The sequence below is a fragment of the Bufo bufo genome, chromosome 9, assembly GCF_905171765.1.
Source record: "Bufo bufo chromosome 9, aBufBuf1.1, whole genome shotgun sequence".
NCBI lineage: Eukaryota > Metazoa > Chordata > Amphibia > Anura > Bufonidae > Bufo > Bufo bufo.
In genome coordinates, this window is record NC_053397.1 from 71736582 (window position 1) to 71754773 (window position 18192).

Genomic DNA, 18192 nt, shown 5'->3' on the forward strand with positions numbered 1-18192 from the left:
GCGTCTCTGTTCTGCGCATGCGCAGTGAATGTCTGATCGCTTCCCTGCTCAGACATCTCCACTGCGCCTGTTCCTCGGAGCACTATGACGTCATCGGCGCAGGCGCAGTGGAGATGTCTGAGCAGGGAAGCGATCAGACATTCACTGCGCATGCGCCGAATACGAGGAGCATCGCATTCCGGAGGAGATGGGCGGGCTGGAGGGACGCGCTGGGCGGCGGCAGTTTGTTAAGGTAGACGGAGCCTCTAGGTGCTAATCACGCCCCCATAGCACCTAGAGGCTCATTTGCATATCTATATAAGTTATTTTTTTAGCTAAACGGCAGGACAATAAGCTGTTATATTAGGATGGTTAGATAAAGCAGACACTAGCGGATCGCTAGTGTCTGAAAGCTAAATAGGTGAAACGAAGTGATAGAAACCCTTTAACAGCAGCTCAAAGTATAATCCCAGCAGGACCAAATACAAATGTGCAACATAAAATGCTGTCTCAGAAGCTGCTCCTCTGTGGTGGCCATCAATAGCTGTCATATTCTGTCCTCCTCCTCCAGTTGTCTCTTATTAAGATATGGAGCAGCGAGTTTAGGAGGTGGGATGCGGGCCATAGCTCCAAGCCAGCCCTACCTTCTGCATGTTGCCTAGACTTCACCTAGCATTGCCCCCAAGGAAAAAAAAATTAAATACCTGAGTCCCATTTCAAACTGCCATCAACTATGCAGGTCATAGGCCATCAGATTGTTATGTACCTAGCACAGTGATGGCTAACCTCTGGCACTCCAGCTGTGGTGAAACTACGACTTCCAGCATGCTCCATTCATTTTTATGGAGTTCTGACAACAGCCAAGCAAGTGTGCATCTTGAGAGTCATAGTTTTACCACAGCTGGAGTGCCGAAGGTTAGCCATCACAGACCTAGCCAGTGGCCTTAAGGAGGGCTGGGATGGGTCCATGGATATTGACCCTGTAGCATTTATGGTCCTCCCCTGGTGGTTTATGTGAAGAAAAAGCCCTGTACCCATGAAGGCAAGGAGTTGGGCCAACAAAATAATTATCTACACTGTCATGTATAGTTATATAAGTAGAATTTGCCCCCATTTACTCTTCTCCTACACTATGTTATTGTTGCCTGACCTATTGTACATGTTTTTGCACAGCTGTCAACCTTGGAGGAGAAATGTAGGGATTTATTAGGTAATAACATGTCTGTACTCGAGGAATATTCACTTTAAGTTCAAACATAATCTTTATTGTGTATTCTTATCTACTTAGCAGTTAATATATGCCTGGATTTCACCAAACATGAAGGAAATAGTGAATCATATGGGTGGAGCAGAGCAAAGGAGAAGTCCAAATTGTAAGGTACGAACAGTGGAACTAAAGAATAGCACATTCTATGAGCTCCAGGAGGTGAGTATAACTTTCATTACTGGTGCTAGGTCGCATTCCTCTCTGTATACTATTAGGTCATGAATGTGACATTAACATTTAGAAGCATAGTAAACCAGCTTTAATATCACTCCAGGAAATTAGAAGGACTCTTTATTACAGAGAATATGAAGAGGCAAGGGACAAGTTTCCTTGGTGCCCAAGGCATGGTTTTCAGAATGTGCCCCCTAAGCCTCTTACTTTTCTAAAGTTCAGCATAATATCTGTAAGATGGACAATTAATTATTTCATGTCTATAGGACCCCAAAACCTACAGCATTTCCACAATTTGATCCAGTATCCAATTGGCTGTACAAAGAAATCTATTTTAATTTGATGGAATATTTCAATGGCACCCCTTCAATGGCACCCTAGGCAGCTATCTACTTTGCCAAGCCCTTGTCCCAACAGGTTGCATACATTATATAGTGCTGCATCGCTGAGTTGCACTAGATGTGATTGTGTTCACATTATTGATATTCTAAATGTTCTTAATTATTTTATAAACACAGGGAGATGCAATAACTATTATATATGCTTACAGTATGTGTTTATACTGTATAGGCATATAGTATATAGGATGTGTTTACACGATATTTATATATACTATATGTGCATTATATTACAGTATGTTTATGCACAATATTTATCTTTACTCTACCTGTATAGACTATACTGTTTATGCATATACTATATGCTCATATGCTATATGCGTGTATACTATATGTGAGTAAATTATATGCATGCGTACCATATATAGGCTTATACAATGGGACAGATTTATGAAAAGCTATCTTTGCTGCCGTCTTTTGCTGATAAATGCACAATTTCAAGTTCGGATACTCTTTAATCATAGACTTTTGCGTCACACACTTCAATAAAAGTCACTTCAATGAAGGATCAAACAACTTCTACACCATAAAGGGCGTCTGTCAGCAGATTTGTACCTATGACACTGGCTGACCTGTTACATGTGTGCTTGGCAGCTGAAGACATCTGTGTTGGCCCCATGTTCATATGTGCCCGCATTGCTGAGAAAAATTATGTTTTAATATATGCAAATGAGCCTCTAGGAGCAACGGGGGCATTACCATTACACCTAGAGGCTCTGTGCTCTCTGCAACTGCTGCACCCACTGCACTTTGATTGACAGGACCAGACAGTGAAAATGTCTTCCCACCTGCCCCTGTCTAAAACACTGATCTTAATAAATGACCCCCACAGTGTAAGCTTTTACTTTACTGTATCTGTTTATCCTATATGTCTATACTTGAGGAGGCTTACACTATATACTGTATATAGTTATATCTTGTACCAATACTCTTGTAACCTGGAAAGAAGATTTCTAGGTTGACAGCTACCTAGACAGTGTTCTTTAGGCATTCATACATATAATTCTATATATGTACTGAGGCTGCACTGGATGAAAATAAACAGCTGTAATCTAACTTAAAGGGGTTGTCCGGGTTCAGAGCTGAACCCGGATATACCCATAATTTCACCCAGGCAGCCCCCGTGATGTTAGCATCAGAGCGTTTCATGCTCCGATGTGCTCCCTTGCCCTGTGTTGGATTGCGCAGGGCAAGGGCTCTTTTGTTTACAATAACACACTGCCGGGCGGAAGCTTCCGCCCGCCAGTGTGTTCGGTGATGTCACTGGCTCTGATGGGCAAGCTTTAGCCCTGCACTAGCCATTTTACAGGCTAGGGCATCGATAAAGCCCGCACAGTGCCAGTGACGTCGCCGGGCTCGCTGCTGGGCGGAAGCCTCCGCTTGGCAGCCCTAAGGAGAGCCCAGTACGTCACCAGAACTCCAAAAAATGCCTTTGCCCTGCGCGATTTAGCGCAGGACAAAGGAGAGCATCGGAGCATGAACTGCTCCGATGCTCAAGTCAGGGGGGCTGCTGGGGTGAAAATGAGGACATGTCCGGGTTCAGCTTTGGACCTGGACAACCCCTTTAATAAACTCAGTGAACTCCTAGTACATTCTGTACATGCAGGTTGCAACCTTTGCCATGTGTATGGAATGTAATATTTTTGGGTCATAAATATTTCCATTTTATTATACATGGAAGATATGGAGTAGGAATTTTTATGTTCTAGTGGATGTATGTTACCTAACAGCTGTCGAGTGCAGTTTTACTTTGAACGGTATGACAAACAGGAACATGCCTATTTCACAAGTGTAATGCTGCAAAATACTGTAAATGCAAAACAAAACTCCTTCTTGTAAAATGTACCTTACTTCTCCATTTTCTGGGATTATGACATTCTTCTTGCTCAAATAATCACATGAAATGCAAAATATTTAGCATAAATGATAGCTCCTTGCCTCCTTTTGAGCAATATGGTCCCCAAACAAATCATAAAAGTCAAAATTATAAATGTTGCTTCAATTTGTACATGGAAGAAGTGAAATGCTTTTTGCAGCAGCGTGTGCCAAGATGTTGGAGAAAGGCATGGGTGAGGTACCAGTAGGTCTTATTTTATCTGCCCTTTCTCTGCCCGTTCTCTTGCTTATATAGCGCCAACATATTTCACAGAGCTTTACAGACATTATCATCACTCACTGTTCCTAGCCGGGCTCACAACCTATGGTCCCTATCAGTATGTATTTGGATTGTGGGAGAAAACCGGAGTACCCAGGGGAGAACCCCAGGCAAACATGGGGAGAACATACAAACTCCATGCAGATGTTGCCCTTGGTCAGATTTGAGCTGCCCATCTGCTTAAAATGAAGGACAACATCTAATGAGAGTCACAAGATGATTAACAAAAGTAAGGTTTCATTTGAAAGTGTATCTGTCAACAATTTTTGGGATAATAATCTTTATATCGTGCCAACTAGGGATGAGCGACTTCGTTACAATACTGTACGATGAGCCAAAGTTATTGCTTCACCAAGCAACGCGAGACTTCGGGTAATAACTTCAAAAATGTATTTCAACTGTAAAAAATCTTATTGAACTGAGTTTCGGTTCCAAGTGGTACCTTGGGACCAAACCCGAGTTTGGTAGAAAGTAAAATGTTTCATCCAAAGTCGATTCGCTCATCCCTAGTGCCAACCTATTCCACAATTTTGACAGTCAGTGGATACAGGTGAATACAAAACCAGACATTAGAAAGAAACAAGCTAATCAACAATTCAAAGGGAGGAGAACCCTGTGCGCAAGAGCTTACAATCTCTAAGGAAATACGGGTGACACAAAAGGTAAAAGTGCTTGTTTTGTATAATGGTCCAGCCATCTTAAATAAATAGGAGTGAATAGGAGAACACATAGAGCTGCTTTTGAGTGCAATGAGTATGGTGGATAATGTTGGATCAAAGGATTAGGTTCTTAGGTGGACTAGTGACTAGTGAGTAGTGACCAGGGCCAGCGCTTCCATAGAGGCAAGGGGGGCAATTGCCCCCGGGCCCCCGACTCCTTAGGGGCCCCCAGCGCCGGCCCGCAACTACTATCTATAATTCTATTCTGAGTGGGACGGACAGGAGTGTGTGGCGGCGCTGCACTGTCTGCAGACAGTGCTAATAAAAACCCTGCAGGAGTCCCGGGCGGTCCAGTCTGAAAACGGAGTAATGTAATTAAACTGGACTGGAGGGGCCCCCCTGCGCTGCGCTGCTTGTCTCTTTAAGAGATTCGAGACTGGAGCGGCATGCACAGCACAAGCAGGCACATCTCGCGTCTGGCTGACGTTGCCATAGGCTCCGCCCCCCAGAGCCGAGAACTTGGTCTTGAAGAAGGAGCAAGCGCCATTGGCAGCCAGCCAGTCACAGCCCAGTCTGACTCTGCCAGCGCCAGGGAAGGCCCGGGGCCCGCCGCCCACAGAAGGCAGCCAGCCAAGTTCCACTGACTTCCAAGTAGTGTACAGTCTACAGAACACAGTCACAGACCAGTTACAGTTACTGTCTGGTAGGTTGGTTATATTGTTGTTAATTAAACTGGATCGGATCCATGATCCATCCATTCCCAGTTTCCCACTCACTTACTTAGTCCCAGGCACCATCTCACCCGTCCGGGCCGTCCCAGTGTACTACTAGCCCGCCCTGCGGCCCTGGTTCTGTTTGTGTTTGGAGTCAGTTGGACTGGAGAAATGTGCACTTGGGGGGGGGGGGGGGGGCAGTTACTGGTACTACCAGTAAGGCAGTAACTGCCCCCCCCCCCCCAAATGCACATTTCTCCACTCCAACTGTCCAAACAGAACCAGGGCGGGCTAGTATACTGGCACTGGGACGGGTGAGATGGTGCCTGGGATGGATCCGATCCAGTTTAATCAACCAACCTACCAGTAATTGCCCCCCCCCCCCCCAATGCACATTTCTCCAGTCCAACTGTCCAAACAGAACCAGGGCAGACTAGTACACTGGCACAGGGACGGGTGAGATGGTGCCTGGGATGGATCCGATCCAGTTTAATCAACCAACCTACCAGTAACTGATTGGTTGATTAAACTGGATCGGAATCCATCCCAGTCTGGTAGGTTGGTTGATTAAACTGGATTGGATCCATCCCACAGGCACCATCTTACCCGTGCCAGTGTACTAGCCTGCCCTGGTTCTGTTTGGAGTCAGTTGGACTGGAGAAATGTGCATTTTGGGGAGGGGGGGGTGGAGAGATGTGCTGCTGCCAAGTGACGTCATCAAAGTCAGCAAGTGTCATGTGGGGGGGGGGGCCCTTATTGTTTTCCGTCCCAGGGCCCCATTTCACCTAGAATCAGCCCTGGTAGTGACTGCGGCATCTAGGTGGCTTTAGAAGAAGGGGGCTCCCTCTGTCAGCCATCTGCACCGCCGTGATTGAGATTGAGAAGTGCCAGTGTCTGTACTTGGCAGTCGGGGGTCCAATGAAGGCCCCCTGGTCTGCCATCTGTCTATGTCTAATAAGCTGTGCCAGAGGCACAGTCTCTACTGACAGCATAATGCACTGCACTACATACAATGATGGACTAAAGTTTTTAAGCGGCAATTTGTTAACTCTAAATTGTTATAAAGAAAGATCAGATAAACTGAAAAATTGAAATCCTGAATATGGAAACCCAGCTAAGTCAGCTTTTAAAAATGTCTGGTTGCTTATCTAATAGCAAATGGCATTGAGGATTATAATTAAACCTAAATTTCAACCTATGTGTCTATTTGTTTAGAAAATGATGATTGTGTGTTATTTGGGGTGTTACATAGGACTGCAGATAACATCTACTACATTATATGTACTTCGCATTATCACTTCATGCTATATGTAGTGCTACATGGAACTGCAGATGACATCTATTACATTATCTCTACTCAGAGAGTTATCATTGTGTTATCTGTGATGTTACACAGGACTGCAGGTCATCTACTACATTATCTTTATCTCTATGTTATCTACTACATTATGTGTACCTTGAACATTCTCATTGTGTTAGTTGTGGTGTAGCACAAAGTGTTTACCCAGTACATGAATCTGTATGCAGGAATCTTCTAAGCTTGGGTTGGACCTAAAGACAAGACCATACATCATGAAGCACTTGTATGTTAAACGTAGAATGCTTTGTCTTTCTATCCCCTGCAGAGTTGCTAAAATGGATCTTCCGGTGAGAATCTTGCCTTTGCTGTTGCTCACGTTTCTTCCCATGCATTGTAATGGATATCCAAATGGTAGAGTGGAACCGGCTTGTAAGACAATGATGCCAAATCATAATGCAGATGCTGATCCTTCCTTTCCTCCATATAGTCTTAGCTTTTCTAGTGTGAACCACACAGGAATATTGGGATTCAGAGGTAAGTGATCAATACATTTGCAAATTAGCCATAATTAGGATGATAAATCAGTTATTGCCCAGAATGCAATGAGCCTAAAAAAAAAAAGCCTGCTTACCCATTCACAGGCACACCATTCCAGTGCTGAGGGTCCCATCTCTGCTGCTTCTGGTCCACTGCGGATCAGAATTGTGACATCCCCTCTGTCACATGCACAGCTGCAGCCATTCAACTGGCTTCAGTGATGATTAGGCAGTGGCTGAGGGACAGACAACAGAGGGTTGTAGTCAATGGAGTATATTCAGACCGTGGTATTGTTACCAGTGGGGTACCTCAGGGATCTGTTCTGGGACCCATATTGTTTCAATTCTTTATCAGCGAAATTGCAGAAGGCCTCGATGGTAAGGTGTGTCTTTTTGCTGAGGACACAAAGATTTGTAACAGGGTTGATGTTCCTGGAGGGATACACCAAATGGAAAAGGATTTAGGAAAACTAGAGGAATGGTCAAAAATCTGGCAACTAAAATTTTATGTTGATAAGTGCAAGATAATGCACCTGGGGCGTAAAAACCCAAGAGCAGAATATAAAATCAGTGATACAGTCCTAACCTCAGTATCTGAGGAAAGGGATTTAGGGATCATTATTTCAGAAGACTTAAAGGTGGGAAGACAATGTCATAGAGCAGCAGGAAATGCTAGCAGAATGCTTGGGTGTATAGGGAGAGGCATTACCAGTAGAAAGAGGGAGGTGCTCATGCCGCTCTACAGAGCACTAGTGAGACCTCATTTGGAGTATTGTGCTCAGTGCTGGAGACCATATCTCCAGAAGGATATTGATACTTTGGAGAGAGTTCAGAGAAGAACTACTAAACTAGTACATGGATTGCAGGATAAAACTTACCAGGAAAGATTAAAGGACCTTAACATCTATAGCTTGTAAGAAAGACGAGGCAGAGGGGATATGATAGAAACTTTTAAATACATAAAGGGAATCAACAAGGTAAAAGAGGAAAGAATATTTAAAAGAAGAAAAACTGCTACAAGAGGACATAGTTTTAAATTAGAGGGGCAAAGGTTTAAAAGTAATATAAGGAAGTATTACTTTACTGAGAGAGTAGTGGATGCATGGAATAGCGTTCCTGCAGAAGTGGTAGCTGCAAATACAGTGAAGGGGTTTAAGCATGCATGGGATAGGCATAAGGCCATCCTTCATATAAGATAGGGCCAAGGGCTATTCATAGTATTCAGTATATTGGGCAGACTAGATGGGCCAAATGGTTCTTATCTGCCGACACATTCTATGTTTCTATGCTTCTATGATGTGTCCCCAAGTAGCATGTGACTGCTGAGACCAGTGAATGGCTGCAGCAGTGCATGTGACGACAGATAGGATGTCACGCTTTCAGTCAATAGAGGACCTGAAGCACCGGCAGGGGGTAGGGACGCTCAGTATTGGAACAGAGCATCGGTGAACAAGTAAATGGCTTTCTTTTATTAATAGGGATCAGACAACAAATTAAAGATCTGAAATTTCAAGAAATTACTCTTGAACATATGGGATCCCTGTGCAGATTTTGTTGCAGGAATATCTACAACTGAAAATCAGTTCCATTCAGGTGAATGGAGCTGATTTTCTGGTACAGCAAATTCTGCATCAACATCTGCTGCAAGTGAAAAGAGACTGTTAGCTCCATTTATTTTAGATAAGTTCTACCAGCATTGTGAAAGAACTTCAATAGTTGTTAGAACATTTTTTTCCATGAATGAAGGTTCACTAACTCCAACTCCGCACCTCCATCTGTCTCTTCTTCATCACTATCTTGTATCACACATCCCTGCACTTAAATGCATGCATTGTGAAAACCCCCGGACTGTGGATGTGCAATGCATTTGCCTGTGCACTTGCCGGTCTCGGGGACCACCCACTGGGCACTTGCCATGTTATTTACATATTGCATTTTCTAACTTCTGGCCATGGAAAGAAGGGTATGTTTTAGCATAGAAAACCATGGGATCAGTTTTATAAGCAGAAAGAGACTGTATAGGCGAAAGAGACTGTAGGGCTGGACATACATGTGAACAGGCATTTGGAATCATAGACACTCATTTACTAAAGACTGGCATTTCACACTCTAGTCTTAGCCCGCTGGAGTAAGATGCGACTCGTTTATTATGAGCTGCATGCAACATAAACTGAAATCTGTGCCATCTAGCACCTGGCGTAGATCTCAGTTGTTAGAATTGATTCCAGTATTATGGCATGATTATAGTAAATGTGTCGGACGTTGTGGTCCTGCCCCCTTGTGCAAAACTTACCATCATCACCTCCGCAGCCGTTTACTGGCCTTGGTGGTCACATGCTGTTAGGGGGCACAGCTTTCCACATTCCAGGTCTTTGTGGATTTTACCTTGGGGGTCAGACAACCCCTTTGAGGTGCATGCCAATTTAGATTTTCTTATTCTAGATACTGTAGGTGCAAAATTCTGTGCCGCAGTGATTTACGTGAACAGAGGTTGGAGCTCATGAGACAGAGCTCCAAGTCCACTACATAGCCATAGGTCTCATACACATGGCAGTACATGTAGTCCCTGGCTCTGTTTTATGATGTCTCTGTTGCAGTGTGTTAGGGCTCATGCACACGAATGTGGGCTGGCTGGGGCGTGTGTACTGTACTTTAGTGCACAGATCTGGTGTCTGTAAACTGATAGCGCCAGACAGAAAAACCGAGAATGCAGCGTTTTTCTGTCGGGTGTCATATGACATCCGACATCACGACTGATGGGCTGGATGCAGTAGAATGATACCACAGAATACTATGGGATCAGTTCTGACTTCAGTTTCCCTCCAGGTTTTTCTGTTGCTCACCAGAGGGGAACTGAACCGGATCTCTGAACATTCAGTATGTGACGGGGCCTTCAATGAGATGTTCTTCTGTTGGGTAGTTACTGAATTTCTCTTTAGTCACTATTATACTGATACATTATTATTATTATATATTTTTTTTGCAGTCACTCTTAACAAAGAACCTGGTACAAGCGACTTCAAAGGCTTCTTGATTCAGGCTCGTGCACCTGGTGGTGACACTCCCCAGGGCACATTCGTAGTCATGACCTCAGATGCCCAGACCCTGAATTGCACTACTCTTGATGTAAGTGTGATCTAGGTTTGCCAAGTCACTTTTCTGTTGCAACCTTCTTAGTCATAGAATTCATCATTACAATACATTAAGAGGGCACTAAGCAACTAACATAGAGCTGCATTCCAGTTATTTCGGCACTGCAAGAGACCTTTGAGTCCAGTTCTATTAGTGTCATATAATGCCCATAGATTGGTGCCATTTAGCAGTACTAGATGCCCCAGAGGTGAAACAAAGGCAACACCCCCGTTGCTACTAGAGGCTCATTTGCCTATATTGAACCATCATTTTTCTCAGTAATACGGACACATATGCACATGGGATCAACACAGATGCCTTCAGATGCCAAGCGCACACGCAGCAGGTCAGCCAATTTCATAGATTACCTATAACAAGAAACTGCGCACAAGCACAAGGGGACATGGAGTTCATTGTGGGAGAAAATTGTGGTTGGAAAACCAACAGTAAGGCTACTTTCATCTCTGCTTTGTGCTGTCCGGTTTTGAGATCCGGCACAGGGTCTCAAAACCACAGCACAACGCTTCAGTTTTGTCCCATTCATTGTCAATGGGGACAAAACTGAACAGACCGGAACAGAGTGCTTTCCGTTCCGATTTGTTGCGTTCTCATGCCGGACACAAAACTGCTCCAAGCAGTGTGGCATGGGAAACTGAACGTGCCAGATCCAGCACCAGAAACCAGTGCTGAATCCAGTTTTTTCGGACACGAAAAAAAAACGGATCCGGCGCCCATTTACTTTCAATGGTTTTGTGGTGTTCATTTTCGATATAATACAACCATATCCATTCTAAATGGATGCAGCCGGGTGTATTATAATAACGGAGGCGCTTTGCTGTGGTTTTGAGATCCTATGCCGGATCTCAAAACCGGGCAGCAAAAGCGCAGATGTGAAAGTAGCCTAACTCAACTTTGTGCATGCTGGGAATAAACATATATCTATTCTAAGAGAACAATAAAAAGGAACACAACAAACTAGAATGAGAACTGACAAAAACAATAGCCATAATTTTTTTTATTTAGGGTGCAATACAATCAGTAGTAAGAGACACAAGGGTTATTATGGGACTAAATATGACTGTGAGGTATTCATACAGTATATTATTACCCAATATTAATGATCATATATATATTTTTTATATGGCTTGATATTTTAACAGAGTGCCGTGAGTCACACATCTCGCTCGATGAAATCAAATGTATCAGTGATCTGGCTTCCTCCAACAAAAGCCTCTACAGACATACAATTCAGGTAATGGTGTTTTTAGGGGGATTGGCACCGTAGATGTGTCCTGGCTCCACCAAACCATCACATATGATATTCTCGTTATGTATGCCAAGAAAGTGAATTTGTTATTTAACATATAAATTATAATTAAGGAAAAGCTCCCATGGCAACTATAGAAAACTTTTTTCAAGGAAAGATTAGTGATTCAAGGTCCCAGCTTGGTGACATCATTACGTTTGTGTCCCAAATAACAGTCATTGCGTCTCGGATGAACATTGCTATTGAGATTCTGCAGTGACCCACCATTCACTGCTTATAGGTGAACATTATAGTTGACTGCAAGGTTTATCCTAACATTCGCGCTCAGAGCTGTTAGGATGTTCACTGTGATTGACTTTATGTACTATGTAAACCCAAAAGGCTATGTATTGAAGGAGAAAGTTATCTGGAAGTTTCTTAGTATTAGTCCCATTTTCCCTTGGTTAGTGGAATCTTCTGCTGAACAAGCAAGAGAGAGGATGGGGGAGATTTATCAAACTGGTGTAAAGTAGAACTGGCTTAGTTGCCCAAAGCAACCAATCAGATTCCACCTTTCATTTTCCAAATGAGCTGTCAAAAATGAAAGGTGGAATCTGATTGGTTGCTATGGGCAACTAAGCCAGTTCTACTTTACATTCTACTTTACACTAGTTTGATAAATCTCCCCCGACCTGTCTAGAGTGTGCTGCAGTAAAGTGGGCCAAGACAAAATCTTTCCCCTGGAAAATATGATTCCTGAGAGTGAAAGCTGCTAAAAAAATAACTTTGCCGGGAACTACCTCTGAGAAAAAGAAGCACTGAATTATTGCAGAAGATTGAGGACCATGAAGGCCGTGCTTGGACTTGGTCAGTAAAGGTAAAGACTGTATTAGGCTGACAGATAGTCAACCAGATCATCACTTACGCTCATTAGTGATGATCTGGCAGTGTAATACTGCTGCTGATTAAGCATTAAACGAGTAAATGCTAGTTTATCTGGCAATCAAGATTTTTAAACTGTGTAAAAAAGATTTTTTGTCGGCGGCAGATCATGCCGTTGGCAAACAACTAATCAGCATAGGGACCAGGGATGGCATTAGTGGTTGCTCCTTCCCATACTGTGGAGGAGATTGCTGCATTTATTAGCAAGCAATTGAAGGGAATTGCTGGGAAGGTACACTTCCCTCCCGACTATTGGCTGCTGTATCGCTGTATGTAGTACAGCCTTAATGCATGCATATGGCTTTAGACTTTACTGCCCATGGTTAGGGTTCATTTCTTCTGGTGCCTCCACACTGGTAACTGGTAATCTCATCTAAGACTACACCCCACAGCTGGGAACTGAAAATAAATATTGAGGAATGGCATGCTTTTGGTCATTTGGGAAGATTGCTAGTATCTACAAAAAGAGAGAGACTCAAGGAGAGTCTCATATCTACCTCCTATATCCAGCCTTTAAGGAAAGAATACTCTGTGAAATACTGAAGAACTGTGCCTGCTGCTTGTATTTGTATTGTGACCCCTATCGTCAATTCAGTAAAGGTTGTACAGTAACCAATCCGGTCTGGTCTTTGGTCTCCGTTCCCAATCCATGTACCCTTTCTCATTCCTTCCCAGTTTTTCTGCCCTGCAGCCCGATGCATACCTGCATACATAACACAAGAGGCTCCCCTGCCACCACCAGACAGGAGACCCCACAACGTCCAGGGTGTGACTTGAGGGGAGGAAGGGTTGCACCCCTTCATTCAGCTGAACATGTGGTCTGGCAGTGATCTGGAGCTGGGGTTTAGCTACTGTGAGGACTACCACCACCACTGCCCCCCATGCCTCCCCCACGGGCCTGCAGGCTGCAATTTCATGTAACCAAAATTCAAGCCTCATGAGGGTGCACATCCTAATGACCTTTTACACAAGGCAATTTTCAGGAATGCTCATTCGTTTAGTGACGGCATCTGTTATATGGCACATCAAAGCATTGTCTCTAGACGGCAGATCACCTTGTGGGATGTGCTGCTCACATGAATCTGTAGGGAGAAGAGCAAACACAGGAGACAATTCCAAGCTCTGTAATGTGAACTCAGCATTAGTAATCATATATTCAGTGGCATCGGGCAGGGGTGTGTGAACATACTCACAGATCCATTACTGATTCAGGGTTCAGGGTATCTGAGAAAGAGCACAGTCCCTGTGCAACTGAATGTGGTTGTTCAGGCGGTATGCACCTGTTTGTCAATGTGCTTCAGGTTTATGCAGAAGTTAAAAAAACTGTATTGTCATGTTCAACAAACTTTTTTGGCTGCAGCTGGTGGTGCTGCCTCTGTTACTCTATTTGGTGTAGTGGTAGCACTGGCAGAGGCGGTAGAGCGGTGACTCAGTGGGGAGTCGAGAGGGGCTCCTGGGCAGACATGCAGCCAGCAGGCGTCTGCTCCATGAAATCTGCGGCGAGCTGGGTATATCCTGTTAATATGCCAATTTTGCCTCCCTTTTGGAAGCAGGAAATAAAATCCCCCATTTTCCCTTTATAGAAAATATCTAAAAGCTTGGTTATCCAATAGTGATTACTTTGCTTGATACTAACGATAAACCTGTCAGCATGTAAGCAACCAAGCATGCACCTTTTCATGCTTGCCATCGTGCCCGAGCACTCAGTTGTCTCATTCTCCACCTTGCACTACGATAGATGGTCATGGCCAGTGTTGTCGTCATTATCATCATCATGGTGTACCACCATGAGTGTCAGCCTGTTCCCCTAGCTGTGCCTGTGAAAACTCCATGTCCCCCTTTACCACCAATTCCTCCTAATCCTCCTCCAAGGCTACCTCCTCATCTTTCTCCATGTCTTCCTGTATGTGCGGGATCAGTCACATGGCATTGAGCAGGAAGTGGAGGCTGTTCTTCTTCCGTTATCCTTTGTTGCATCAGTGTGAGCATTTGCTCCAGTATATCAGGGAGATGACATTGTTAATACTGCTGTTGTCCCTACTCACAAATCTGGTGGTCTCTATGAAGAGCATGACACCTGTTCACGTGACACATTTACCCAAAGAGCTGCCTCCGTTCAAAATAGTACATGGCCCCTGCTATGTGGTCTAGCGCATGATGTAATCATTGACCGTTTTACACGGCTTGTACAGATGGTACAGCTTATGCAAGGTTGAATTCCAACAAGTTGGAACAACGCACATCAAGAATCTCAAAAGCAGACTTTTGTTTCGAGTCTAAGGAGGATGGCTAAATGTGCAGACACTCTCCTGGAAAGGATCAGCACCTTCTGCAAGCCATAATACATTTTCAGATTCCTGCCATTGTCACTGACTACGTTACCCAATTGTAGTTGGTGGGAAGACATCCAGCGAGAAATTTGCTGCTTGATGCAGAATAGCAACAGATCTGCTGTGAAGCCTCTCTCGTCCAGGCTCATTAGTGCTAAGACAGCATGGCAAACACTTACACATATGAAAGGAGGGAGTGCTCTACCCTGTTTCTGTCCAGGATGGGAAGATGTCTATTAAGGGTGAGATAGAGGAGATGGATAAGTGCCTGCTGTGGGAACCAAACTGTGGAGATAGATGTCTGTGGCATCCGCTGACCTCGTTGCTGTGGTGCATAATCGACACTTCCATGCAAAACATTGGCTTAGCGGGCCTTGAAAGACATGTACAGTCCCTAGTCTCAATTGCTGCTCCACATATTGTTGATGCTGTGCACCTTCCTTTCCAATGAGCAACTCACATACTCCAACACAAGGCAGGGTAATTATTATTATTATTTTTTTAAATAATGGCAGTTAGGTATCCTGCATTAAGGTGCACGTCATCAGTTACCTAAAGGTAGTATAATCCACTAAGAGGTTTGGAAGTGACTGCATTGCAGTGACACAAGCCCCTGAGGAGCCACAGCAGAGCATAAGAATGATAATGGCTGTAGCTGCAAAAGTCTATCACAGTGGCTCACACCATCACTCCCTAGGGCCAGGACAGTGAAATGAAGGCACACCGTTTCTTCTCTTGGGGAACACCCTGATATTGGGGCTCCCACCTGATGATAGTTGGGGTGCCCTTGGTGGTAAAGTTTTTGGGTTTATGATGCAGTGACCAGACCAGGTGTAGCAAAATAAATGCCTCTTTACTGAAGTGCAATAAACTCTTTATTGAAGTGCAAAATGAGGCTTGTAGTACTTCTAAAAATATCACAACACAGTTCCAACAATTCACAGTGTAAATCTTCCCAGATGACTTTGTATGGGTATGGGCAAGGCTTACGATTGACGTACTCCCACTCTTTTTCTCTGCAGAATCTGAGGCTGGCAATAATACTTTGGGAAATGTCTGTAATCTGCAACTGGGGCATACAGGGTTTAAGATACGACTGGCCAGGTTTTGTCTCAGTGTTGATTAGCAGTTTTCCACTTACAGCAGTAGTCTACAAGCCTTTAGGCTGCAATGTACCTTACTGACTCAGTTTGCTGAGCCATTACAGATCCTGGAACTTCCAGCTCTGTTCACTCTCTCCTTTCTTGGAGTAGTGTATTATGTATTAAGATGATTCTCTTAGATATGGTTCATGTAGATATGGTTAGTCTCTGTAGCTTGAGGCATAGTACTGAGAAATGAGAGGCTGCCTCAGCACTCAATAAAATGTCATTGACACTAAATTAGATGTATTCTGTGTTTTGAGAGCTCTACCTTCCAGGTGTTTTATCTCTCCTATGTAAAAGCTCAGAAAACACATCCCTGGTTGGGATGTTACTGTATATTGTGCCTATAACGTGTCCACTGAGTCATCCCTACATCACAGCTATAGTCCCTCATGATTGGCTGAGGCTGACGACAAGGCATTACAGTCAAGCATGCCAGGCTGGGGTGCAGGCAGGCTCATATGATTCTCCTTCCTTATATTTACTGTCTTTTGATCTATAAAATGGCAATGTTTACTGATTTGTGTGAATACTAGAAAATTTGTTAGAAATCTGATGTGCTGCCAACAAACAATGAAACTGTATGGGGATGAACAACCATAGTAACGATTGTTCATCCCCATGCAGTAGTGATGATTACTGCATATAAACGTAGCCAATAAGCGAAAAAAGTATGTCTTCATTTCTCATCACACTCGCCATATTGGCCCTTGTAAAAAAAAAAAAAAAAGCCCCAAGTATATGACAATTATGCAGGCTGCTAAACTTGACCTTTTTTTTTATCTTTTTTAGGGCTACAGTGGTGCAATATACGCAAAAGATTTGGACAAATGTATTAAGTGATATCATCCCACTTACTGGTGCAGGACCGCAACATTCGGTAATAAAATTTAAAAATTTAAAAATATTAAAATGCTTTAGAAGAGAAGGTTATAATTTTCCTAGATGTGGCTGGTGTCCAGTAAAACAATTAGTAAAGTGGGGTTGGGCAGCATACAAAGAAATCTCATGATTATTAACTATGTTCTAAACTAAATGAAACCTGCATAGTACAAGGATTCCCATATCCGAAATGTCTTAGAAAGCTGTATTGTTTCTTTACATTATATGTTTTGTCTTTCAGGCTTCCTCCTTAATCCAACTACTACTGTGCAGCACTGCCCTGTTCTATGGTCTGTTCACCTTCTGAATAGTGCAAATCCAACCTGATGTACCATTTGAAGGCCCTAAAAACTCTAGTGATATTTTCAATGTTGATTCTGCTTGCCATGTGAAGACTCAAAGCCAAAAATATTATTTTCTGTATGTGTTTCTAGAATGCTTTTTAAGACAAGTGTCCTATGATTAAGTGAATAGCTGCTTCAGGCTCTTTACACCCTACAACCATGTATTCTGTTCCTAACAATAGCTGCGATAGATCTTTCACATAAATGTCATGATGTCAGATTTCCATTTGGTTTCTACTGTTCTTGATGGCATGAACAGTGCTGCAGGCTACACTATATTTTTGGCAATAACACTGGAATCTGATTTGAACAAAACTCAGTGGCAGTATGAACAGAGCCTTGCCTAGTCTATCAATATACCTCATGCTTTGCCATTGCTTTTGTCCACATATTATGACAATAATATTATTTTATTTTACTACACGGCCAAAAAGGAAAACCAGTGTCCAACAGACTACTAGTGCACGCTAGTAGTCTGTTCCTCTACCAGAACACACTACCGAAATTCCCAGCGCACATGTAAAACAAGGTGTACTGCCTGGTAGGATTAATCATGCTGAGAGGAACAAGTCCCCTTTGGTTGCAATCTGCAGTTTATTTGATATGCTAATGAAATCAGTATTCACTCACCAAGGGGTAGACCCAAGCTCTCAGAGCACCACTTCACCACTACCTTTCCCCCGCCTAGTTATTTTTCCTTTATCTACCGGTGAATGTTCAATTGGTGCATGTGCAGTCACCTCCCTGATACTGAGGTTGAAGCTGTGCATGTGCAGACACAACATCTGCATTAGGAGTGGTTAAGAGGGAAAAGGGGCGATAAAGTAGTGCTCCGAGGGGCTAGGCCTGCCCATCAATGCACTGACTACCTAATTAGAATATCGAATAAACCTCAGATTTCTTGTAAATGGGGCCATGGATTACAACAAGAGAAGAGTATTTTCACTCAGCATGATCATCCCTAACAGGAAGAATGCCTGGTTTAATAGGGTC

General features: G+C 43.5%; 1 protein-coding gene across 2 annotated transcripts; it reads left to right on the forward strand.

Moving 5' to 3' along the window:
* Positions 1 to 1301: 1301 nt before the first annotated feature.
* LOC120978908 (putative ferric-chelate reductase 1) lies at positions 1302 to 17615 on the forward strand. 2 transcript variants are annotated; one of them, XM_040407329.1, is made up of 6 exons: positions 1302 to 1405; positions 6968 to 7176; positions 10165 to 10304; positions 11471 to 11562; positions 16766 to 16853; positions 17097 to 17615. In XM_040407329.1, exons 1-6 carry the CDS (start codon positions 1392 to 1394, stop codon positions 17160 to 17162), a joined length of 609 nt encoding a protein of 202 aa, XP_040263263.1. In that variant the 5' UTR covers positions 1302 to 1391; the 3' UTR covers positions 17163 to 17615. The 2 variants fall into 2 exon arrangements, with proteins under 2 accessions (XP_040263263.1, XP_040263264.1); XM_040407330.1 differs by lacking the exon at positions 1302 to 1405 and adding an exon at positions 4462 to 4631 and having other exon boundaries at positions 6966 to 7176.
* The last annotated feature ends 577 nt before the right edge of the window (positions 17616 to 18192 follow it).